The sequence below is a fragment of the Ranitomeya imitator genome, chromosome 5, assembly GCF_032444005.1.
Source record: "Ranitomeya imitator isolate aRanImi1 chromosome 5, aRanImi1.pri, whole genome shotgun sequence".
NCBI classification, from domain to species: Eukaryota; Metazoa; Chordata; class Amphibia; order Anura; family Dendrobatidae; genus Ranitomeya; species Ranitomeya imitator.
In genome coordinates this window covers 683,621,197-683,647,585 of record NC_091286.1, presented here as the reverse complement: position 1 = coordinate 683,647,585, position 26,389 = coordinate 683,621,197, and the positions used below count along the sequence as shown (strand labels likewise).

At 42.8% G+C, this 26,389-nt stretch overlaps 1 protein-coding gene across 4 annotated transcripts in view; it reads left to right on the top strand.

Annotated features, from left to right (window-relative positions):
- Positions 1–26,389, top strand: part of MSRA (methionine sulfoxide reductase A) — a 342,166-nt gene that overhangs the window by 238,238 nt on the left and 77,539 nt on the right. For all 4 annotated transcript variants that reach the window (XM_069728387.1, XM_069728386.1, XM_069728388.1 and 1 more), the window contains 2 exons: positions 13,339–13,443; positions 24,374–24,480. In XM_069728387.1, the coding sequence (XP_069584488.1) occupies positions 13,339–13,443; positions 24,374–24,480 (212 nt within the window). The remainder of the gene's footprint in view (positions 1–13,338; positions 13,444–24,373; positions 24,481–26,389) is intronic.

The following is a 26,389-nucleotide window of genomic DNA, read 5'->3' as shown; positions in this document are numbered from 1 at the left end:
TACACCAACCTCGCCACATAAAAGTCGAAACACAAAAGTCGCCGCTCCAAACTCACCACGCGCAAAACTCGCCACATGCAAAAAATAGGCTCACGCAAAACTCGCCACAAGTGCAAAACTCACCTCATGGAAAATTCGCCACACGCAAAACTTGCACATGCGGAAAAATTGCCACATGCACAAAATTTGCAATACATGCAAAAGTTGCCTCACACAAAACTTGCACATACTCAAAAGGCACCAGACATAAAACTCGCCATGCGCAAAACTTGCTGCACACAACTTGCTACACTAACCTGTCACATGCAACTCGACACACAAAAAGTTGCTACACGCATGTTGCCACACAAAACTCATCTCACAAAAGTCGCTACATGCATGTCGCCACACACAACGCAACACACACAACTTGACAAACGAAACTCGCCCTAAAACACACACAAGTCTGGTATTATCCTTCAAAAATAAAAATCTGATTAATAAGCAGACAAACAACAAGAGCAACAAATGTACCATATAGGAAATACGGCAGCTGTCAGTCACATGACCTGTCTATCATGTGTATGTGTGAGCTAATATATATAACACGCATGTTGTGTGGCAACATGCGTGTAGCAACTTTTTGTGTGTCGAGTTGCATGTGACAGGTTAGTGTAGCAAGTTGTGTGCAGCAAGTTTTGCGCATGGCGAGTTTTATGTGTGGTGCCTTTTGAGTATGTGAAAGTTTTGTGTGAGGCAACTTTTGCATGTGTTGCAACTTTTGTACATGTGACAATTTTTCCGCGTGTGCAAGTTTTGCGTGTGGCGAGTTTTCCATGAGGTGAGTTTTGCACTTGTGGCGAGTTTTGCAAGAGCCAATTTTTTGCATGTGGCGAGTTCTGCGCGTGGCGAGTTTTGAGTGGCGACTTTTGTGTTTCGACTTTTATGTGGCGAGGTTGGTGTATTTGTGGTGAAATGTGTGCTAAGGGTAATATGTGTTCAAGCATGTGGTAGTGTGTGGCGCATTTTGTGTGTGTGTTCATATCCCCGTGTGTGGTGAGTATCCCATGTCGGGGCCCCACCTTAGCAACTGTACGGTATATACTCTTTGGCGCCATCGCTCTCATTCTTTAAGTCCCCCTTGTTCACATCTGGCAGCTGTCAATTTGCCTCCTACACTTTTCCTTTCATTTTTTCGCATTATGTAGATAGGAGCAAAATTGTTTGGTGAATTGGAAAGCGCGGGGTTAAAATTTCACCTCACAACATAGCCTATGACGCTCTCGGGGTCCAGACGTGTGACTTTGCAAAATGTTGTGGCTGTAGCTGCGACGCCTCCAACACTTTTCCTTTCACTTTTTCCCCATTATGTAGATAGGGGCAAAATTGTTTGGTGAATTGGAACGCGCGGGGTTAAAATTTTGCCTCACAACATAGCCTATGACGATCTCGGGGTCCAGACGTGTGACTGTGCAAAATTTTGTGGCTGTAGCTGCGACGGTGCAGATGCCAATCCCGGACATACACACACACACATTCAGCTTTATATATTAGATTTAAAAACCAGGTGAAATCTTTTGGCTTTTGAAGTACCAAAGCAATCACCTCTTAACAATCAACTATAGACAAATACTGAATCTTCTCCACAAGAGCTACTCGGCAGCACAGACTTCCAAATTCAATATCTCAGTCACGTTCCTCGTGACAATTGAAGGCCGAAAACAATTTAGGATAATATCAGTAAAATTCCAGAATGATTGTAGTTCAGGCAGAAACAGAAGGTCCTCGGCATTAGATTCACTTCATGATTCCTATAGAAAATTGATTGTGATCTCTTCTTCTTGATCCTCTGTTCGAGAAGATTGCTCGGCTGTCCACCAGCACACCGGTCATACTATTGCTCTGCCTAAGATGAAGTCGCAGTATTCTGTATTTATTCTTGAACAATGAATATATCTTACTGTGAGTAATGTTTTATCGACATAATCAGGTTTACGATTAGTTGTAACGTCTACCGTTGTGGAACTTTATGATGAATATTTTTGCCGTTACCATGGGAAGTTAGCTATTTGGAAACTACAAGATGGGGTGGTTGAGTACCGCTGATAACCCAAAGCAATAGGCATAGTTTCAGTCTTGGCACATAATGACTTGGCCCAGGTTCTACTCTCCTCATTCCTTATGATAGAGACAGGCCATAAGATCATCTAGTTGGGTGATTTAATTTTTATTTTTTTTGCTAAATCTTGAAAAAATGGGAACCCTACATTCACCCCCAAACTCGTCAACCGCCCTACCAAACTTGTGTGTTAGCAGAATTGTAGGACCTTTAAGTAGTCCTGTCTCATTAGCCCTCATAGTTACTGCTTAGGATTCAATTGTAGTGACCTTACCCTTGAGAAATACACAATATTTCAGAGGATTTTCCATCCTGTGGACCTAAACTGTAGGTGACATTTCTCCAAGACTCCCATTTTTTGCAATCTGTAGTAATTTAGAGACTTTTTGATTCTTTATGCTTTCCCTGCAACTTTTTTAAAAATGATGGTTTCGAAGGAGGATCGGTTAGTGAGGCCAACCCCGTCCTGGCAGATCTGCTATAATTTTTCAGAAGATTTCACTTTCTGGTCTGCACATTGCCCAAAGATGCATTTTATCCAGTAGGCTTTGCATCTACATATGCCGTGCTTCTTGATGTTTGACTCCTTGGCCGTTTCTAGAGAATGTGTTGCACCATGAGTGAAGAAATTGTTTTTCCCAAAAACTTTTAATGTGTAAGATATGAGGACACTAACATCGTAATAATTGAACAATTTTATAATTTCTTTTTTTAATTTTAGTGGGTCTAAGGGATAAAGTTTCTCTTTGACTGGATTCTCCAGGAATGTGACCAAACGGCCCCATCACGTATTTCAAACGGCAGCCCTTCCTAGTCATGTTTCGTGCTGCAGTCTGAAGAAACGCATCTCACTAAACCTGTGTCTCAACTGAGCGAGGAGCTGCATGGTAAGCACACATATCAGTGACCTGCCGGAGAAATGTGTGACAGGAAAAGGAATAAATCTTCTCTTTGGGTAATTGACTGAGCATGGTGGCCCAAGGATGGTGAAAAAAATCCTTGTACTCGGTCACCTGAGGAAAAGATTTATTTCTTCTCCTGTCATAGCCCTTCCCTTCAGCTCACGTGTGCTTATGATGCAACTCCTCTGTCACTTGAGACACCTGTCTCGGCACCAGTTTCTTCAGGTTGCAGCCCGTCCTGGCACGTGACTAGAACAGGTTGCCGTTTGAATTATGTGACAGGGGTAACTTTGTTACATTCTTGGAGAACCACTTTAAGGAGACCACCAAACTGTTGTATGGAGATTTAGTGGCCATGCTATGCTCCCTGGGAAATAAAATATGGAACGATCACCTTCTCAGAAAAGCACAGTCAATCAGTTTCTTACGTTGCACTGAAGTCGGGGCAGGTATATGGAGTACGCTTAGGGACTGATCCCACTCTACACCAGGCAGATGCTGGTAGTGTTACACAGCCAGCATCTGCCAGTAACTAGAGCTATTGGAACTCCATCCTTTCACGTTCTGAGCTTCAACCGTGATTCCTGGATAGGAGAACCGTGATATTCTGTTGTATTGCAGTATATAGGAATAAGCTATCAAAGTATCTTAAGTTTAGGTGCCTTAAAGATAAAGTAAAAAATGTATAAAAGTTTAACTCATCCTCTTTTTCCATGCATAAAAAAAAAAGAAATAGTAATAGTTAAAAAAAATTGTTATTGACGCAACCATAAAAGTCCAATCTATCAACAAATAAAATAAATGCAAATTAAATTAATGATAATTACGGTATTAAATAATTAAATTTAAATAATTAAATAATAATTAAAATTATTTTAACCATCTAAATGCCAACAAGAAAAGAGCTGAAATGCAAGAACAGCTGATTTTTAGTCGCTGCACTGCCTGTACAAAATGCAATAAAAAGTGATCAAAATGTCATCTGCACGCCAAAACGGTATCAATAAAAAAGTTGGTCTAATACAATTTAAAAAAAAAAAAGCGTTACGTAGCTTCATTGAATGAGGTATAATATAACGTTATGGGTCTCAGAAAATGGTGACCCAAACCATTTTTTTTTTCAGAAAGTTCTGATGTTTTTTTGGTTTGACCACTAAAATATAATATAAAACCCTTATTAAAGTTTGGCAGTATAGACCCTGTTTTCTTCCTCTGTGCATACTCACTTCCAGTGGAGGACCCAACCTCTGTAGATGCCATGAAAGGCGAGTTGAGACACGATTCATAGAAAATTTTTGTAAAAAAATTCTTGGAGAAGCTAATTTAGATGGTGGAGACTCTGATTCACACATTTTTTTCCTGGTTACATATTTGTTGAATAAGCCTCATGTTCTCTTCCATTAATTTTGGAAATTTCTTTTAGGAAGTGGTAGTGTCCTAATAATCATTTTATTTCTATAGCGCCAACATATAAAATTAGGCGGGGACATGAACAGATAATAAAGACAATACAAAGTAACACATAGTTCAGCAGTTATAGGAGGAGTGAGGGTCTGGCGGCTCGCTATCTACAACTTAGAGGGAAATAGGGGGACACAATGGGTAGAACGTGCTGTCATGTCTGGTCCGGCCATTATTCTAATAGGGGTTGTGTTGTAAAGCTGCAGGATCCAGTCATCAGCCAGAATCTGAGTGCACTCACGGTGTGCTATTGGGGGCATGCAGGATGTGGAGACAAATGAGTAGGGGGGAGCCGATTATGACTAATATTTAGTAGGAGGGAACATGGGAGAGTTTTATTAGTGAGGTGAGGTGATAGACTTGTCTAAAGAGATGTGAATATAAAGCACACTTAAAAATGTGGGGGCTGCAGCACTATAAAAGTCTTGGAGATGGAGGTTCAAAGTTCAGACTACAGAGGATGTTAGTCTTAGATCAGTGGCAGAACGGAGAGCACGGGTAGGGATGAGATACAGGGCGGTGCAGAGCTGTGGAGATCTTTGTGAGTAACAGAGATATGTTTGTATTGTATTATGTATCGGATGGGTAACCAGTGTATCGACTGGCACAGGGTGGAGGCATCGATGTAGCAGCTGGACAGAAATACGACCCTGGCTGCCACATTCAGGACGGATTAGAGAGGAGAAAGTTTGGTTAGAGGGAGACCGATTAGTAGAGAGTTTCAAAGATGAGAAAAGGTCGGATTCTGTAGATGGTATTAAGATGCTGCGAGTGATTGGATATAGGGAATAAAGGAAAGTTCTGTGTCAAATAAGACTGCAAGACAGGGAGCGTGTAGTAATGATAGAACCACACGGAAATGGCAGTATTGGGTATAGGAAGGTTAGTGGAGGGAGGAATCATGATAAATTCAGTTTTAGACTGATTCAATATCAGATAAAGGGAGGATATGATGTTGGAGACCGCAGACAGATGATCACTGGTATCTTGTAGTAATGCAGGGTGATGTCAGGAGACGATGTGTATAAATGGTGTCATCAGCAGAGAGATGGTGCTGAAAACAGAATCTGCTGATGGTTTGTCAATAGGAGAAGAGGAGGAGGCCTAGGACTGAGCCCTTAGGGACCCCGATACTAAGGGGAAGAGGAGGAAACCTAGGACGGAGCCCTGAGGAACCCCAATAGTAAGGGGAAGAGAAGGAGACCTAGGTCTGAGCCGTAAGGAGCCACGACAGTAAGGGGAAGAAGAGGGGGGACTAGGACTGAACCCTGAGGAACCCCGATAGTAAGGGGAAGAGAAGGAGACCTAGGTCTGAGCTGTAAGGAGCCCTGACAGTAAGGGGAAGAGGAGGGGGCCTAGGACTTAACCCTGAGGAACCCCGACAGGAAGGGGATGAGGAGGGGGGCCTAGGACTGAACCCTGAGGAACCCCAATAGTAAGGGGAAAAGAAGGAGACCTAGGTCTGAGCCGTAAGGAGCCCTGACAGGGGAAGAAGAGGGGGCCTAAGAGGAACCCCGATAGTAATGAGAATTGGAGAGGTCCTAGGACTGAACCCTGAGGAACCCCGATAGTGAGGGGAAGAGGAGGGGGACTAGGACTGAACCCTGAGGAACTCTGATAGGGGAAGAGGAGGGGGCCTAGTACTGTAGCCTGAGGAACCCCGATGGTAAGGAGAATTGGAGAGGGCCTAGGACTGACCCCTGAGGAACCCCGATAGTAAGGGGAAGAGGAGGAGGCCTAGGATTGAACCCTGAGGAACTCTGATAGGGGAAGAGGAGGGGGCCTAGGACTGAACTCTGAGGAACCCTGATAGTAAGGAGAATTGGAGAGGGCCCAGGACTGAACCCCGAGGAACCCCAATAGTAAGGGGAAGAGGAGGGGGACTAGGACTGAACCCTGAGGAACTCTGATAGGGGAAGAGTTGGCGGCCTAGTACTGTAGCCTGGGGAACCCCGATAGTAAGGAGAAAAGGAGGGGTCCTAGGACTGAGCTTTGAGGAACTCTGACAGTAAAGGGAAGAGGAGGGGGGCCTAGGACTGAATCCTGAGGAGCCACGATATTAAGGCGGATGGCGAATTAGACGGGAGTGGACCAAGACTTACAGGATTTTAGAGATGAAGGAAAGGTTAGAGACACTGGGCAGTGAGGTTTCTATTACAATGGCTTATGGTGGGTATAGGTATTAATTAGCCATCAAGTGCCTCTAACAGCCGCAAATGCATCCGAGATCAACCCACGGCTGTTAACCAGTTAAATGCCGCTGTTAATCATAGACAGCGGCATTTAACACACACAGACAGGAATTGTATCATTGATCCTGCCCATCGGTGCGCCTATCACATAATCGTAAGGGCGCAAATGGGTTGTCATGACAACGGAGGTCCACTGAAGACTCCCGTGCCTGGTTAACATGATCCTTCTGAGAATGCTGGCCCATAGCTGAAGCCCTGCTATGTTTTGCAAAGGCAATTGGATGATCGCAGCTTGAAGGGGACTGTAAAATACAGTGAAAAAAAAGTGTTTTATAAAACATTTTAAAAATTACAAAATTTCAAATCACCCCCTTTTAACCTATTAAAAAAACAGACATATTTGTTATTGGGTTTGTTGTGGTACCATGTTCTTTCCATTTGATACTAATGGATTTGATGATGCTCCAGGGATCATTAAGCATGTGACTTATGAAGGTAGTTGCTTGCACCAAAAATTCTTACATTTTTATTTATTTGATCCCATAGATGTAATTTCTGCCTATATTTTTTTTAAAGACTTAGACTATTTAGTGCTGATGCATCACACACAAATCGGACTAAAAAATGAAAAATATTTACACACAGGTTGTAATGTAACAAAATAGGTAAAAAGCCAAGGGGGAAGTATGTGAATACTTTTGCAAGCCACTGTAGTTGAAAAATTAGGGACTGAATCATTGTTGATTTCAAAATAGTCCACTATTTGTTTTTTCCAATTCGTCCTTATGAATTCGTTTTTTTGAGAAAGTTAGTGTTGTGAGATTAAGGAAACCACAACTCCTCAGATCGAGTCAGGTTGTGTTGCTTCTCGTGGTGAGGAACCATTTTTCCTGGATCCTACTCGTTGCCAGATAGGTGAAAGGGAGTTCCAACTCCCAATCTGGTAGGCTAGGAGACATAGAAGTTTTTGAAGAAAAGGTACATAAAGTACAAAACACATTAAAAAGAAACTCAAAAGCAATGATAGAATAGAACACTGATTGTTTTCTGAAAAAAAAAAAAATGAACATGTAATTTTTTTTTTTTGTCCTTACGATATTCAGACCAAAATTTGTTTTGATTTTTGTTGAAGAAACAAGTCTTTCAGCAAAATTGCTCTGAGCCCAAAAAATGACAGGTTAAAAAGAAAAAAAAAAGAAACAAAGAAAGACGCAAAGACTTGATTATGCACAAGACACAAGAAACAATTTGCCGGTAAATTGCCGGCTTTGAACAATTTGCAAAAAAGGCAAAACAAAGGTTATTGTGTTTGACCGTGTTTGGTAAAGGAAGCAAAGCTGCAACTTGGAAAAGTGTCAGACGAGGGATCAGTAAAGCGGCCGCTCTGAATGTAACGATATTCTTATTGTTTTATCAGTTAGATGATGAATATGTATGCAGTGCCGGTGAGAGGTTTGGACCTGCTTGTTCATGTAATGGTTCTCCTTGTTCTTTTTGGAATGTGCACATTATAGATTCAGACTGAAGGCAGCAAACTCTGAAGGCACACATATGAAATCAAGGAGTACAGAATCTCTTGTGAAGCATACCAGAATATGTGTTACACAGAAGATTCCTCAGAGTATCCCCCTTTTACTCTGATGGCCATTTTTCACCTTTTTTTGATTCTCTATGAAGCTTCATCAGGTCATTACCTGGAATGGCTTCCAACATTCTTGTAGGAGTTCCCAGAGGTGCTGAGCACTTGTCGGCTGCTTTGACGCCACTCGGCATCTAATTCATCCCAAGCTATCTTCATTGGGTTGAAGTCGGGTGACCGTGGGTGCCATGTCATCTTACCAAGCCTACATCCCTCCCCTTCTTAGTCATATAGCCCTTACATGGCCTACAGGTGTGATTTTGGTCATTGCCATGTTGCAACACAAATGAAGGTCCCCCTATATGGAGACCCGATGGGATAGCAGGCGGTGCAGAATGCGGTGGTGGTCATGCTGGATGATTGTGTTTTGAATTTGGAATAAATCATAGTGTCACCAACAAAGCGTCCACAGATCATCACACCTCCCCTCCACCTTTCATGGTGGGCACCACACATGTAGAAACCATTTGCTTACCTTTTTTATATCTCACTAAGACATGGTGGTTGGTAACAAAAATCTCAGATTTTTACTCATCATACCACAGTACAGATTTCCACTGATCTAATGTCCAATCTTTGTGGTTTTGGACCAAGCAATACTCTTCTAGTGTGTGGTCCTCTTTAGTGGCTTCTTTGCAGAAATGTGACCACAAAGGCCACACATCCCAGTCTCCTCTGGACAGCTGATGCTGACTTGTGTCTATTACTTGATGTCTGTGCCTCATTTATGACAACTGTTATCTGAGGTGATGACAATTTTTGGTTTCTGAGGCTGATAGCCCTGATGAACTTATCCTCTGCAGCAAAGGTACAGGTGCTTCTCACAAAACTAGAATATCATCAAAAACTTAATTTAGTTCATTTCTTCAATACAAAAAGTTTAATTCACATTATATAAAGTCATTAGTGATCTATTTCACGTGTTTATTTCTGTTAATGTTGATGATTATGGCTTACAGCCAATGAAAACCTAAAAGCCATTGACACCCTCCACAAAGGAAGGTAAGCCACAAAAAATCATTGGTAAAGAAGCTGGCTGTTCAGAGTGCTGTATCCAAGCATTTTAATGAAAACTTAAGTGGAACGAAAAAGTGTGGTAGAAAAAAGGTGCACAAGCAACCGAGATAACCGCAGCCGGGAAAGGATTGTTAAGAAAAGGCCATTCAAAAATTTTGGGGAGATTCACAAGGAGTGGACTGTTGCTGGAGTCATTGCTTCAAGAGTCACCACACACAGACGTGTCCAGGACATAGGCTACAAGTGTCACATTCCTTGTGTCCGGCCACTCATGACCAATAGACAACGCCAAAAGCGTCTTACCTGGGCCAAGGAGGAAAAGAACTGGACTGTTGTCAGTGGTCCAAGGTGTTGTGTTCAGATGAAAATAAATTTTGCATTTAATTTGGAAATCAAGGTCCCAGAGTCTGGAGGAAGCGTGGAGAGGCCACAATCCAAGCTGCTGGAGGTCTAGTGTGAAGTCTCCACAATCAGTGATGGTTTTGGGAGCCATGTCATCTGCTGGTGTAGGTCCACTGTGTTTTATCAAGACCAAAGTCAGCGCAGCCGTCTACAAGGAAATGTTAGAGCACTTCATGCTTCTGTCTGCCAACAAGATTTTTGGAGATGGAAGTTTTATTCTCTAGCAGGACTTGGCCCCTGTCCACACTGCCAAAAGTACCAATACCTGGTGTAAAAACAACAGTATCACTGGGCTTGATTGGCAGCAAACTCGCCTGACCTTAACCCCATAGAGAATCTATGGAGTATTGTCCAGAGGAAGATGAGACACCAGACCCAACAATGCAGACGAGCTGAAGGCTGCTATCAAAGCAACCTGGGCTTCCATAACCCCTCAGCAGCCACAGGCTGATCACCTCCATGCCACGCCGCATTGATGCAGTAATTGATGCAAAAGGAGCCCTGACCAAGTATTGAGGGCATTTACTGAACATAAATTTTAGTAGGACAATATTTTGGATTTTAAAATAATAAAGTGTTCTAATTTACTGAGATAATGACTTTTGGGTTTTCATTGGCTGTAAGCCATAATCATCAACATTAACAGAAATAAACACATGAAGTAGATCACTCTGTGTGTAAAGACTCTATATAATATAGGAGTTTTACTTTTTGTATTGAAGAACTGAAATAAATTCACTTTTTGATGATATTCTAATTTTGTGGGAAGAACCTGTAATTCTTGGTTTTTCTTTCCTTGGGCTGTCATCATGAGAATCAAATTAATCATTATTGGTTTTCAGAACTGCACTTCAGGGTACCTTCATGGTTCTAGCATTTTCCCAGATTGACAGACCTTCAGGTCTTAAAGTAATGATGCACTGTTGTGTTTTTCTTTACCTAACTGAGTGTTTCTTGCCATATTCTGGCTTGGAACAGTTGTGGAGCAGGGCTGAGCTCTGTACGGACTTTCTCGCCAACACCTGATAGTTGCAAACACTTTCTGATGACCATTGATTCCATAAATGAACTATTGACAAGGTGACCTGTTCTTTGGGAGTGACGACTGATGAAGCCGCTGGAGAAAGAATGCCACTGAGGGTAAGGCTGTGTGCACACGTTGCTGATTTTTAGCGTTTTTTTTCGCTATAAAAAATGCATACATTATGCATCCCATCATTTAGAATGCATTCCGCAATTTTTGTGCACATGGTGCGTTTTTTTTTCCGTGAAAATAATGCATCGCGATAAAAAACACAGCATGTTCATTAATTTTGCGTATTTTTCGCGTTTTTCCCGCTATTTAAGGCTATGTGCACACGTTCAGGATTTCTTGCAGAAATTTCCTGAGCAAAACCGAACATTTTCTGCAAAAAAATCCGCATGTTTTTTTTTCGCGTTTTTGATGCGTTTTTTTTTCCTCGAGCTTCCCAATATATTAAATAGTGGGAAAAACGCAAAAAATCCGCAAAATTAATGAACATGCTGCGGTTTTTTACCGCGATGCTTTTTTTTCGCGGAAAAAACGCATCATGTGCACAAAATTGCGGAATGCATTCTAAATGATGAGATGCATAATGTATGCGTTTTTATAGGGAAAAAAACTTGGAAAAATCTGCAACGTGTGCACACAGCCTAATGCATTGGGAAACTCCGGAAAAAAAAACGTGTCAAAAGCGCATGCGGATTTCTTGCAGAAAATGTCCGGTTTTGCTTAGGAAATTTCTGCAAGAAATCCTGAACGTGTGCCCATAGCCTAAAACTGTCATCAGAGTAAAAAGGGGGGTTTATATGTGGAATTTGAGTGACATATGCTGGTTTGTTTCACACGTTTCTGTATCTTTGTTTCCCTGTGTGTTGCTTGTGGTTTTGCTGCCTTCTGTCTGAATTTACAATGTGCACATTCCAATAAAAACTAGGAAAACCATCGCATTAACAGGTGTGTAAGAACTTTAATCAACACTATAGTCGTAATTAAAACCACCTGAAGCTTCTATTTCTGATTCTAGTTTTTTCTTTTTCTTTTGTTTTCTTTTTGGTTTCTTATATATTCCATTAAATTGTTATTTTGTGCGGTTTAACAGTGACAGGGATAATAAGCAGTGAGTGATATCACAATATACAGTCACGGCTGAAAGTATTGGCACGCTTGAAATTGTTCCAGAAAATTAGGTGTTTCTCAGGGAAAATTATTGCAGTTACACGTTTTGTTATACACATGTTTATTTTGCTTTGTGTGCACACAAACAGAGGGAAAAAAGGCAAATTAGACATAATTTCACACATAACTCCCAAAAGTGGACAGGACAAAATTAATATTTGGTCGCACACCCTTTGGAATAAATAACTGCAAACAGTCTCATTCTATAACCATCCACAAGCTTCTTACACCTCGCTACAGGAATTTCGCACCACTCTTCTTTTGCACACTGCTCCAGGTCTCTCATATGTGAAGGCGTCTTCTCCCAACAGCAATTGTATGATCTCTCCACAAGTGATTGATGGGATTTAGATCCGGACTCATTGCTGCCACTTCTGAACTGTCAAGTGCTTTGTTTCCATCCATTTTTGGGGGAGTCTTGAGGTATGTTTGCGGTCAGACCCATGACCTAGGACCCAAACCCAGCTTTCTGAAACTGGGCACTACATTGTGAGCCAAAATCTTTTTTGGTAATCTTCAGATTTCATCATGCCTTGCACACAGTCAAGGCACCCAGTGCCGGAGGCAGCAAAACAGCCCCAAAGTATATTTGAACCTCCACCATATTTGACTGTAGGCACTGTGTTCTTTTCCTTTGTAACAGTAGAATAATGTGCTTTCCCAAATAGTTCTATCTTGATCTCACCTGTCCAAATTACACTTTCCCAGAAGGATTTTGGCAAACGGCAGTCTAGCTTTTTTTATGTCTCGGTGTCAGCAGTAAGGTCCTTTTGGGTCCCCTGCCATAGCGTTTAATTTAATTAAAATGTCGACGGATAGTTTGCGCTGACACTGATGCACCATGAACCTGCAGGACAGCTTGTATTTCTTTGGAACTTGATTGGGGCTGCTTATCCACAATCCGGACTATCCTGCGTTGCAACCTTTTCATCAATTTTTCTCTGCTGTCCAAGTTCATTGAGATTAGCTACAGTGCCATAAACTTCTTGATTATGTTGCGCACCGTGGACAAAGGAACATCACTATCTCTGGAGATGGACTTGTAACTTTGAGACTGTTGATATTTTTAGATAATTTTGATTCTCAAGTCCTCAGACAGTTCTCTTCTCCTCTTTCTGTTCTCCGTGCTTAGTGTGACACACACAGACACACAATGCAAAGATTGTTCCAACTTCTCCCCTTTTTATCTGGTTTCAGGTGTGATTTTCATAATGCCCACACCCGTTACTTGCCACAGGTGAATTTGAACGAGCATCACATGCTTGAAACAAAGTTGGTTTTTCAACAATGTTTGTCCTGCCCATTTTGGGGGTTTTGTGGTGATATTAAGTCTTTATTTTAATCTTGTTCTGTTGTTGTGTTTTTTTTTGTCTAATTTGGAGGATGTGCTCAGGATATAATCTCCTTATTCTATTTTCTTCTTTTAGGAAAAACGGGTCATGCTGAAGTGGTTCGAGTCGTCTATGAGCCAGACAAGATCGGCTATGACAAGTTACTGAAAGTCTTCTGGGAGAGTCATAACCCAACGCAAGGTATTAATACTTAGTTATTTTTATACTTACTTTCTATTCTGCATTTATGTAAATGAAGCTTAAAAAGTGTGAAAATAAAAAGTTCTACAACCTTCAAAAACATTTTTTTTGTTTCATCCAATCACCATTGTCAAGATGTCAGCCATCATTGTTATCTTTATTGTATAAGGCTGTTTAGCTCACAGATTATTGTCTAAACCAGATACATTTCTGTCCACTTCTCTGGTCAAATGGGGGTAAGATTCCATTAAAATCAGCATTGAAGCTCTGCATGAGCTCAGTTTAAAGAGTAGCAAAAACTAAAGTCAGAGTGCAGATGTGAACATAACCTAAACTGTGTACATTTTGCTTTTCGTCCGAAAATCCCTTTTAAAAAGATCGGTCACTTGCTATAAATAAGTATTTTATTACCTGGTGTGAAAGTCGCTGTTCTACTGAATCTGGCGATGTTTTTCTTTTCTTCCTGCGCCTCTCTGTTCCTGAGATACAGCCTTTATATTGCCTGTACATAAACGTAACCTTGTTTTTCAACTGGGTGTGGTCATCAAGAACACGCCCACGAGGAACAGTTGAGCCACGCCCATGAGGATTACAAGGTTAAATTTATAGGATAGAGGAGGCCATATCTCAGGAACGGAAAGGAGCAGGAACATAAGAAAAACATTGCCGGATTCAGGAGAACAGGAGGATTTAGATCACATTACAGTTGATCTCAAGATTTCTCCCTGCTGGGATCTTCCACAGTCTACAAGAGAAGTGCAAAAAGACACAATAATGTAAAAATGTATACTTTCTATTCCTTGATGATTGTTTCCATTAAATGTATTTGTTTTGGACACATTTTGGGCATTAATATGTCTTTTTTTTCCACTGAGGATACCTATTTTGCAGTACATTTGTGGGGACTTTATTACACTTGTTAAAAGATTTATGAAGTGTTCTCGTTCCTTGCAGCGCCACCTCAGGCCAATATAAGCATTACACAGACCAGCGACCTGAAGAATCGTGTCAATGTCATTTTTAACACACAGTGAAAAAAATAAAGTTCTAGCTCTTGGAATTGGATGAGGAAAATCAAAAGTGCAAAAATGAAAATTGACTGCCGTTATTAAGGCGCTAAACTTTTTCATAGTTTCTAGAAAGTTACGTAATACGAGTCTTACTCTTATTGAGGCGCGAACCAAGTGATCTCACTCCAGCTCCTTTTTTTTTTCTTGCTGCTCTTCTTGTGTGTCAGTCTTCACTGCACCTCTGGCATTCTCTTCCTGATCTATAAATCTTCCTTTCTTTTCTTTCTATCATGCTATGAAGATGATATCATTGATATATACCCTCCCCCCCATTCCTATCTGTAATAATCCTCCCCATTACCGGGGGCCGAGAAGAGTGACAAGATTAATGGCTGCTCCCCGTTTGACTGCACGCCGTTCTCCCAAATATTTATTATCCGCAGTCGGTTTTTCGAGGACCGTCCTGTTTTTAGCTGAGGCACAAAGGATCCGTCATCTGCATATAATTAGACGCTGCAGATTGCATTGTGTTGCTAATGAGCAGATGTTTCTTTCTCTCTGTTGTAAAGAACAGCTGCACTCGCATAAAAAACCGCAGCGCCTCCATCCTAGCGGGGCTGCACCTCCATCCTAGCAGGGCAGCGCCTCCATCCTAGCGAGGCAGCGCCTCCATCCTAGCGAGGCAGCGCCTCCATCCTAGCGGGGCAGCGCCTCCATCCTAGCGGGGCAGCGCCTCCATCCTAGCGGGGCAGCGCCTCCATCCTAGCGAGGCAGCGCCTCCATCCTAGCGGGGCAGCGCCTCCATCCTAGCGGGGCTGCACCTCCATCCTAGCAGGGCAGCGCCTCCATCCTAGCAGGGCAGCGCCTCCATCCTAGCGGGGCAGCGCCTCCATCCTAGCGGGGCAGCGCCTCCATCCTAGCGGGGCAGCGCCTCCATCCTAGCAGGGCAGCGCCTCCATCCTAGCGGGGCTGCGCCTCCATCCTAGCGGGGCAGCGCCTCCATCCTAGCGGGGCAGCGCCTCCATCCTAGCGGGGCAGCGCCTCCATCCTAGCGGGGCTGCACCTCCATCCTAGCGGGGCAGCGCCTCCATCCTAGCGGGGCAGCGCCTCCATCCTAGCGGGGCAGCGCCTCCATCCTAGCAGGGCAGCGCCTCCATCCTAGCAGGGCAGCGCCTCCATCCTAGCGGGGCAGCGCCTCCATCCTAGCAGGGCAGCGCCTCCATCCTAGCAGGGCAGCGCCTCCATCCTAGCGGGGCAGCGCCTCCATGCTAGCAGGGCAGTGCCTCTATCCTAGCGGGGCAGCGCCTCCATCCTAGCGGGGCAGCGCCTGTGTGTGGTGTCCGGCACTGGGCCAAGCAGAGTCCAAAGCTTCTCCATCCATAAAGGTATTATTAGTAAATAGCAACCAATCGTGTGACTGCAACTGTGGTACCAACATGCCCTGACAAAGCTGCCAGCTGGGATCTGACTGGTGGCTGACTTGCTGGTATAACCTGGGTATCATCTATATATAATTGTATATGTACAGCTTATATAACCTGGACATCTCCTGTATATAATTATATATGTTCAGCTGGTATAACCTGGGCATCTCCTGTATATAATTATATATGTTCAGCTGGTATAACCTGGGCATCTCCTGTATATAATTATATATTTACAGCTCGTATAACCTGGGTATCTCCTGTATATAATTGTATATGTACAGCTTATATAACCTGGACATCTCCTGTATATAATTATATATGTTCAGCTGGTATAACCTGGGCATCTCCTGTATATAATTATATATTTACAGCTCGTATAACCTGGGCATCTCCTGTATATAATTATATATGTACAGCTGGTATAACCTGGGCATCTCCTGTATATAATTATATATGTACAGCTGGTATAACCTGGGCATCTCCTGTATATAATTATATATGTACAGCTCGTATAACCTGGGCATCTCCTGTATATAATTATATATGCATAGCTGGTATAACCTGGGCACCTCCTGTGTATAATTATATATGTACAGCCGGTATAACCTGGGCATCTCCTGTATATAATTATATATGCACAGCTGGTATAACCTGGGCATCTCCTGTATATAATTATATATGTACAGCTGGTATAACCTGAGCATCTCCTGTATATAATTGTATATGTACAGCTGGTATAACCTGGACATCTCCTGTATATAATTATATATGTGCAGCTGATATAACCTGGACATCTTCTGTATGTAATTATATATGTATAGCTGGTATAACCTGGGTGTCTCCTGTATATAATTATACATGTACAGCTGGTATAACCTGGGTATCTCCTGTATATAATTATATATGTATAGCTGGTATAACCTGGGTATCTCCTGTATATAATTATATATGTATAGCTGGTATAACCTGGGTATCTCCTGTATCTATATATATAATTGTCTAAGGGTTTTTCCGTCTGTCTGTCTGTCTGTCTTTCTGTCTGTCTGTCCTGGAAATCCTGCGTCTCTGATTGGTCGAGGCCGCCAGGCCTCGACCAATCAGCGACGGGCACAGCGACGATGATGTCATAAAGGACGTAGACATCCCACGTCTGATTGGCACAGTATCGATGACAGTAGATGTCATAATGGTTGCCTCGACCAATCAGCGACGGGCACAGTCTGCCGCGAATTCTGGAATCATCATTGTCCATATACTACGGGGACATGCATATTCTAGAATACCCGATGCGTTAGAATCGGGCCACAATCTAGTATAATTATATATGTACAGCCGGTATAACCTGGGCATCTTTTGTATATAATTATATATGTACAGCTGGTATAACCTGGGTATCTCCTGTATATAATTATATATGTACAGCCGGTATAACCTGGGCATCTTTTGTATATAATTATATATGTACAGCTGGTATAACCTGGGCATCTCCTGTATATAATTATATATGTACAGCCGGTATAACCTGGGCATCTTTTGTATATAATTATATATGTACAGCTGGTATAACCTGGGTATCTCCTGTATCATGTCTTTCTGTTTTATTACAATGACTTTATATTTTCTCCTTATATCTACATTGTATGTGTATTGTCCGGGTTTGGGGCTTGGGATCCGGGTTTGGGGCTGGGGGTCCGGGTGTGGGGCTGGGGGTCCGCGTTCTGCCTCTGAGCCGTGGTCCTTCCTTTTATCGTGATCCAGAGGCATTTGTCGGAGACAATTGAAGGCATGTTTTGGGCGATTGCCGGGCTTTCCATGTCCCCTTTCATCTGTGCCAGCAGATAATCTCTGGCGTTTGCTTCCACATATCTCCAGTGACTTTATGTCCTCGTCTATAACGGCCGATTTCATGGGGAATTCTATATAGGCATCTGATAATTGTGCTCTGATGAGATAGCCGCCATCTGAGGCCTCGCTCTGCGCTCAGCTCTTGGGTGCCAACTCTTTTAGCTTCATGGTGCCAAGACCCATTTAGTATGTAAATCGCTCGTTGGAGATCTCTAGCCTCACCGTCTTGGTGGAACCACAATTCTCAGCATAGCGATGGTCAGTCTTCTCCCGCACCGAGTATTGTAAGTTACATCCAGAGTGCCTCCACCAGCTAATACCACCATGATTATATCCAGAGTGCCCCCACCAGATAATACCATCATGATTACATCCAGAGTGCCCCCACCAGCTAATACCACCATGATTATATCCAGAGTGCCCCCTCCAGCTAATGCAACCATGATTACATCCAGAGTGCCCCACCAGCTAATACCACCATGATTACATCCAGAGTGCCCCCACCAGATAACACCATCATGATTACATCCAGAGTGCCCCACCAGCTAATACCACCATGATTATATCCAGAGTGCCCCCACCAGCTAATGCCACCATGATTACATCCAGAGTGCCCCCACCAGCTAATGCCACCATGATTACATCCAGAGTGCCCCCACCAGATAACACCATCATGATTACATCCAGAGTGCCCCCACCAGCTAATACCACCATGATTATATCCAGAGTGCCCCCACCAGCTAATGCCACCATGATTACATCCAGAGTGCCCCTACCAGATAACACCATCATGATTACATCCAGAGTGCCCCCACTAGCTAATACCACCATGATTACATCCAGAGTGCCCCCACCAGCTAATGCCACCATGATTACATCCAGAGTGCCCCCACCAGATAACACCATCATGATTATATCCAGAGTGCCCCCACCAGCTAATGCCACCATGATTACATCCAGAGTGCCCCCACCAGCTAATGCCACCATGATTACATCCAGAGTGCCCCCACCAGATAACACCATCATGATTACATCCAGAGTGCCCCCACCAGCTAATACCACCATGATTATATCCAGAGTGCCCCTACCAGATAATACCACCATGATTACATCCAGAGTGCCCCCACCAGATAATACCATCATGATTACATCCAGAGTGCCCCCACCAGATAATACCACCATGATTACATCCAGAGTGCCCCCACCAGCTAATACAACCATGATGACATCCAGAGTGCCCCCACCAGCAAACGCCACCATTTCATCCAGAGTGCCCCCACCAGAAAACACCACCATGATGACATCCAGAGTGCCCCCACCAGCACGCGCCACCATTACAGAAAGCGTACCACCCAACAATTGTTGAACTGCAGTTTTTTCCATGAATTCTGCTATAATACCTTATCATAGAGTAGTCAAGGAATGTCCCCATAATTACATCCAGGGTGCCTCCACAAATGATTGTGTATTCCGATGATTATATCCAGAGCGCCCCCACAAATGGACCAACAAGATCACGGCAGTGGTGTAACCACAGGGATCAGCAGTTGTCCCCATAATGTCTCCCCAATGACCTACTGCGATCTCGTGGTGTGCGGAGAGGGTAGTGGTGCGTGGCAGTCCGCTGCCCTCTCTTTAACAGCTTAGATGCTGCATTCGCTATTGACCGCAGCATCTAAAGGAGAAACTGTCAGGATCAGAGTTCGCCTTTATCTCGGCAGTTGCAGCAGGAGCAGGGCTGTGTAATTTTGCCTCTTTCCTGGCGACATCAACATTATAGAAATACCGTATATGCTATCTGGGACCGACACCTAATCACAGCGGGAAGGGGCTCATGAGCTTATTTTCAGCTTTTACTCTTGGACCAGATAAGTTTCCATCTGATTATTACTCTCTGATTTCGAATCACTTATGGATCGTCTCTGCGTTTCCTTATGTTTTATATTATCCTATTAAGTCTTAATTTTTATGGAATTAATCGACATTTATAGAAAAAAAAAAAAGAGCGCGGTCGTTAGTGATTATGTTGGAAATATAGCCGGGTCTTGTACCCTCCCTGCTCCGCCAGATTGACGTCTTCATAACCCCAACGTCCTCCTGATTGGACAGAATATCCTTTTATAATTAAGTGATTATGTGCGATATAATGGAAGAACATCATCACATACAGGAGAATTAACACCCGAAATCTCAGACATTTGCATCAATTTACATCCTAGAAAATTATGTGAAGAGAGAATCAAAATTCAGCCGGAAGATCCATCCGCGTCCCGTTCATGTATAGCCGCTTCCTCATTCATTCTGTGCCAGGAGGCGTCAACCTCCTCTCCAAGTTGGGTGTAGGGGACTCTAAGGGCGCGTGCACACAACGTCTTTTTCAAGGTGGATGGCTGAAAAAGTACCGCAAAAAAAAAAATAATAGCGCACCTCTGTGTAAGAACTCCCCTGCTGTGCACATGTTTCGCCTTTACCGCAGTTTTCGGAAAGTGTGAAGTGGATAAAAGAAGAGAAGTGACGTTCATTCTTTGGGAAGCGTGAAAGCACAGAGAATATATATATATACACCGTGTGAACATAGCCCAATTTTCCAAAATAAGTGCAGCTCCCACAGCCATGCGATAAATGTCTAAACCAAAAAAATCCCCTTTACTAAACTGTTTAAATAATTCATTTAATTAACTCCTTCTTTTCTTTTCTTGAAGTCTGGTCTCCCAGGGATTCAAACCTCCAAACTGTAGTATTGGAAGCAGCAAAATCATTGATCCTCAGCGTACACTGACAAGTCTTGGAGATCTTTCCCTCCTTAAATGCATTGTATTCTGCTTCCTTACAGGCACATTGTACTGGTACCTAGAGATACATCACTATATACCAGTGAATTTCTATTTACTGTATCTATATTATAGAGGTAGAAGTTAGAGGGTTTTTTTTCTTAATATAAAATTACTACAAAATTTTGAAAAACAAATACAATAAGGACATTTCGAATGCACTTTATTTTTTTAAGTTAGAAAATAACATGGACAAATTTGGGTTGTCTGTATTTGTAACAAACTGCACACCACAGTGATCAGATTATTTATGGTGATTAATAAATGGAGTAAAAGTATGATGTGCCATTTTTTTTTTTCTCTATTAAACCCATAAAAAGTTAATAAAAAATGTAACACTGAGGTCATGTTCACATATAGTAAGTGCTGCTTTTTTCTGCTGCTTTTTTTTATTCAAATAGGTTTTTATTAAAAACTATCTGTACTGCCCTGGTTATAACTGCTGTTAGCAAAATAGAATGTGTTAACAAAAATTTATTCTGCACACAAAAACCACAAAACAAATAGATAGAAATGTAATTATTAAAAAAAATAGGCAAAAACTAAGCTAATAGAAGCATTATACAACATATATTTCAACACCAGAGATATTCCACACATATTTAACTAAATTGGCCAAGTAATGTGAAGTAACCTTCTACTACTTATTTGAGAGCCTTTTGATAAACGACATTCTTCGTTTTTCCATCAGGTACAAAGACGAACAGATTTTTGGCTGTTCCAACTCTTGAACAGGCCACATAAAGTTGACCATGAGAAAAGCATGGAGATTGTAAATCGATTCCAACTGCTTTTCTTTTCGCATCAGCTGACATTCGTGCCATGGAACTCCTTTTCTTATGAGGCATTATTGTGGTAAAAATAGTCTGTAACTGGCAGTTTCTATATCCTCTCACATAGAGGTAATGTGACTGACATCAGCCTTTCCACCAACACACCCTAACTGACATGCTATTACCTCACACAAGCTTTGTTATACTGAGAATGTCCTTTGTTTCCTATATTAACCAATCAGAGCTCAGATTAATTAACTGTAGCAAAATAGAAGCTGAGCTGTGATTGGATACTATGGGCAGCCTGATAAATCCCCAGCCAACAGGAAGCCCTCCCCCCTGGCAGTATATATTAGCTCACACATACACATAATAGACAGGTCATGTGACTGACAGCTGCCGTATTTCCTATATGGTACAGTTGTTGCTCTTGTAGTTTGTCTGCTTATTAATCAGATTTTTATTTTTGAAGGATAATACCAGACTTGTGTGTGTTTTAGGGCGAGTTTCATGTGTCAAGTTGTGTGTTGAGTTGCGTGTGGCGACATGCATGTAGCGACTTTTCTAAGATGAGTTTTGTGTGGCGACATGCGTGTAGCAACTTTTTGTGTGTCGAGTTGCATGTGACAAGTTAGTGTAGCAAGTTGTGTGCAGCAAGTTTTGCGCATGGCGAGTTTTGCGCATGGAGAGTTTTATGTGTGGTGCCTTTTGAGTATGTGCAAGTTTTGTGTGAGGCAACTTTTGCATGTGTTGCAACTTTTGTGCATGTGGCAGTTTTTCAGCGGGTGCAAGTTTTGCGTGTGGTGAGTTTTCCATGAGGTGAGTTTTGCACGTGTGGCAAGTTTTGCGTGAGCCCAGTTTTGCATGTGGTGAATTTTGCATGTGGCGAGTTTTGAGCGACGACTTTTGTGTTTCGACTTTTATGTGGTGAGGTTGGTGTATGTGTGGTGAAATGTGTGCTGAGGGTGGTATATGTGTTCAAGCACGTGGTAGTGTGTGGCGCATTTTGTGTGCATGTTTATATCCCCGTGTGTGGTGAGTATCCCATGTCGGGGCCCCACCTTAGCAACTATACGGTATATACTCTTTGGCGCCATCGCTCTCACTCTTTAAGTCCCCCTTGTTCACATCTGGCAGCTGTCAATTTGCCTCCAACACTTTTCCTTTCACTTTTTCCCCATTATGTAGATAGGGGCAAAATTTTTTGGTGAATTGGAAAGCGCGGGGTTAAAGTTTCACCTCACAACATAGCCTATGACGCTCTCCAGACATGACTGTGCAAAATTTTGTGGCTGTAGCTGCGACGGTGCAGATGCCAATCCCGGACATACACATATACACACACACACACACACACACACATACATACATACACACACACACACATACATACACACGTACATACACACATTCAGCTTTATATATTAGATATTATCACACTATTCAAAGTACAATAATACATTCATTTTCACACATCTATAAGCTCCTTCCACACGTCTCAAAACCATCAACCAAAAAAACAGCCAATCTTGGACACGTCCACATCATGTGAAACATTCCAGCATTTTCATTCTTACACCTCGGGCATTCAGAGTTAGATCGCACTCCGGCCTCATACAAAACATCCGGAGACTTATATACTCTGTGTAAATTATAAGGCTGAGGTTATACGGTTCACTCAGTGACAATTTTGGTATCCATTCCAGCACAGATTCCCACGTTTCATCCTTCAAGCGGCCCAGCTCTCTTTCCCACTTAGCCCTTGCATTGATCGTAAATCCCAATAAATAAGTATGTAATAAATCTATATAAGGAGGAGATAACCTCCCTCGTAGTCCCCTCACCACACACATATTCCAGCACTAAGTCTCCTTGAATTTTAAGACCGTTCCCCCTGTTCTGAGCTCCAAACGTGTGCCCCATCTGCGCAAATTGATATCCCCCGGAAGCCTTAAGACCATACTCCAATTGCAACTGGGAGAAGGATTTCAGCTCCCGTAGCTCTACTATCTGATAAACATATCGTATTTCCTTGGCCTGCCACTCTGACAGAACTCCCAACGCCATAAACGCAGGTAAATTATTAATATACCATAACGGAGAAAACCTGGTCAGACACGTAACCCCACGAATTTGTTTGATTCTACCCCTCGGCCCACCACTGACTAATGCAGTTTAGTCCAAGCCCTCACCTTCGCCTAAAGAACCCCCAAAACGGGAGTCAGATTCTTACGCAGATAGTCCGTAACCAGCATAGAGATCCATATCCCCAAATACTTAAATTGATCTACCACCTTAAGTCGTCTCCCATCTACGGCATCGCTCACCTCATCCTCTACGTCGTCAACTTTAAACAAAGTTGATTTATTCCAGTTGATCGTCAACCCTCGATAAAGATGCAAATCTCTCAATAAGCCGAATGGTATTTCCCAACGAAGCAAGTGGATCACCCAAAAACCGCAGTATATCGTCCGCGTATAACGCTATCTTTTCTTCTGTTGACCCATACTTGAACCCCAACATCTCAGTAGACCGTCGAATTTTGGCGGCCAACGGTTCCACAGCCAAAGCAAACAAAAGAGTGGAGAGTGGACACCCCTGTCTCGTCCCTCTATGTAACTTTATAGTGTGAGACAGCTCTCCGTTCACCCTAATTCTAGCTACAGGTTGCGCATAAAGCAGTTGAATCCAAGACACAAATTGTGGACCAAAGCCTAAACCGTGTAAGACCTAAGACCTGCCACAAATATCCCCATTCCACACTGTCAAATGCCTTGTGGGCATGTAAGGATGCGATAACTCTGACCATAGTTGTCGGCCCTCAGATGTACGTTCATAAAAAGCCTTCTCAGATTAATTGCCGTAGATCTGCCGGGCTGTATATGAAGTTACGGTTATGGCTGTATATGACGTTATCTGCACTTCTGATGTTGTACAGTTCTCTCTTCACGGCTGTTCCCATCACCAGACCTTCCATCACTGACCCGTCGTGTGTGAAGCGTCCCATGCTGACGGTGGTGTCCTTTGTGTGTTTTCTCTACCAGGGATGCGTCAGGGGAACGATGTAGGAACCATGTATCGTTCTGCCATCTACACATATACCAAGGAGCAGATGGACGCTGCCGTGAGATCCAAAGAAGATTACCAGAAGGTACAGTAGGTTATATGGGATCACATAAATCCGATATTCGGGATGACACCGAACCGACTCCTCACATGGGAAGCAAATGTGCAAAAGTGTGTGGTGACTGGAGAAAACTCACCTACGTAGCGGATTTACAGACCGTGGTACATCTACACGTATATCCTACCGGGCGCCCTGTGTAATCTGTAAGGGGGACTCTGCTGATCCGCTGTACACGTGATAACATATCAAGTGACTCCACCGGCAGAATAGTGAGTGCAGCTCTGGGGTATAATACAGGAGGTAACTCAGGATCAGTAATGTAATGTATGTACAAAACTATGTAAAGCAGTTAATACAAGAGAAGATAGTATTCTGCTACAGATGGATCTGGATAAGTTGGAAACTTGGGCTGAAAGGTGGCAGATGAGGTTTAACAATGATAAATGTAAGGTTATACACATGGGAAGAAGGAATCAATGTCACCATTACACACTGAATGGGAAACCACTGGGTAAATCTGACAGGGAGAAGGACTTGGGGATCCTAGTTAATGATAAACTTACCTGGAGCAGCCAGTGCCAGGCAGCAGCTGCCAAGGCAAACAGGATCATGGGGTGCATTAAAAGAGGTCTGGATACACATGATGAGAGCATTATACTGCCTCTGTACAAATCCCTAGTTAGACCGCACATGGAGTACTGTGTCCAGTTTTGGGCACCGGTGCTCAGGAAGGATATAATGGAACTAGAGAGAGTACAAAGGAGGGCAACAAAATTAATAAAGGGGATGGGAGAACTACAATACCCAGATAGATTAGCGAAATTAGGATTATTTAGTCTAGAAAAAAGACGACTGAGGGGCGATCTAATAACCATGTATAAGTATATAAGGGGACAATACAAATATCTCGCTGAGGATCTGTTTATACCAAGGAAGGTGACGGGCACAAGGGGGCATTCTTTGCGTCTGGAGGAGAGAAGGTTTTTCCACCAACATAGAAGAGGATTCTTTACTGTTAGGGCAGTGAGAATCTGGAATTGCTTGCCTGAGGAGGTGGTGATGGCGAACTCAGTCGAGGGGTTCAAGAGAGGCCTGGATGTCTTCCTGGAGCAGAACAATATTGTATCATACAATTAGGTTCTGTAGAAGGACGTAGATCTGGGGATTTATTATGATGGAATATAGGCTGAACTGGATGGACAAATGTCTTTTTTCGGCCTTACTAACTATGTTACTATGTTACACAGTGACTGCATCAGCAGAATAGTGAGTGCAGCTCTGGAGTATAATACAGGATGTAACTCAGGATCAGTAATGTATGTACACAGTGACTGCACCAGCAGAATAGTGAGTGCAGCTCTGGGGTATAATACAGGAAGTAACTCAGGATCAGTAATGTAATGTATGTACACTGTGATTGCATCAGCAGAATAGTGAGTGCAGCTCTGGAGAATAATACAGGATGTTAACTCAGGATTAGTAATGTAATGTATGTACACAATGACTGCATCAGCAGAATAGTGAGTGCAGCTCTGGGGTATAATACAGGAGGTAACTCAGGATTAGTAATGTATGTACACTGTGATTGCATCAGCAGAATAGTGAGTGCAGCTCTGGGGTATAATACAGGAGGTAACTCAGGATTAGTAATGTAATATATGTACACTGTGACTGCACCAGCAGAACAGTGAGTGCAGCTCTGGGGTATAATACAGGATGTATCTCAGGATCAGTAATGTAATGTATGTGCAAAGTGACTGCACCAGCAGAATAGTGAGTGCAGCTCTGGGGTATAATACAGGATGTAACTCAGGATCAGTAATGTAATGTATGTACACAGTGACTGCACCAGCAGAATAGTGAGTGCAGCTCTGGGGTATAATACAGGATGTAACTCAGGATCAGTAATGTAATGTATGTACACAGTGACTGC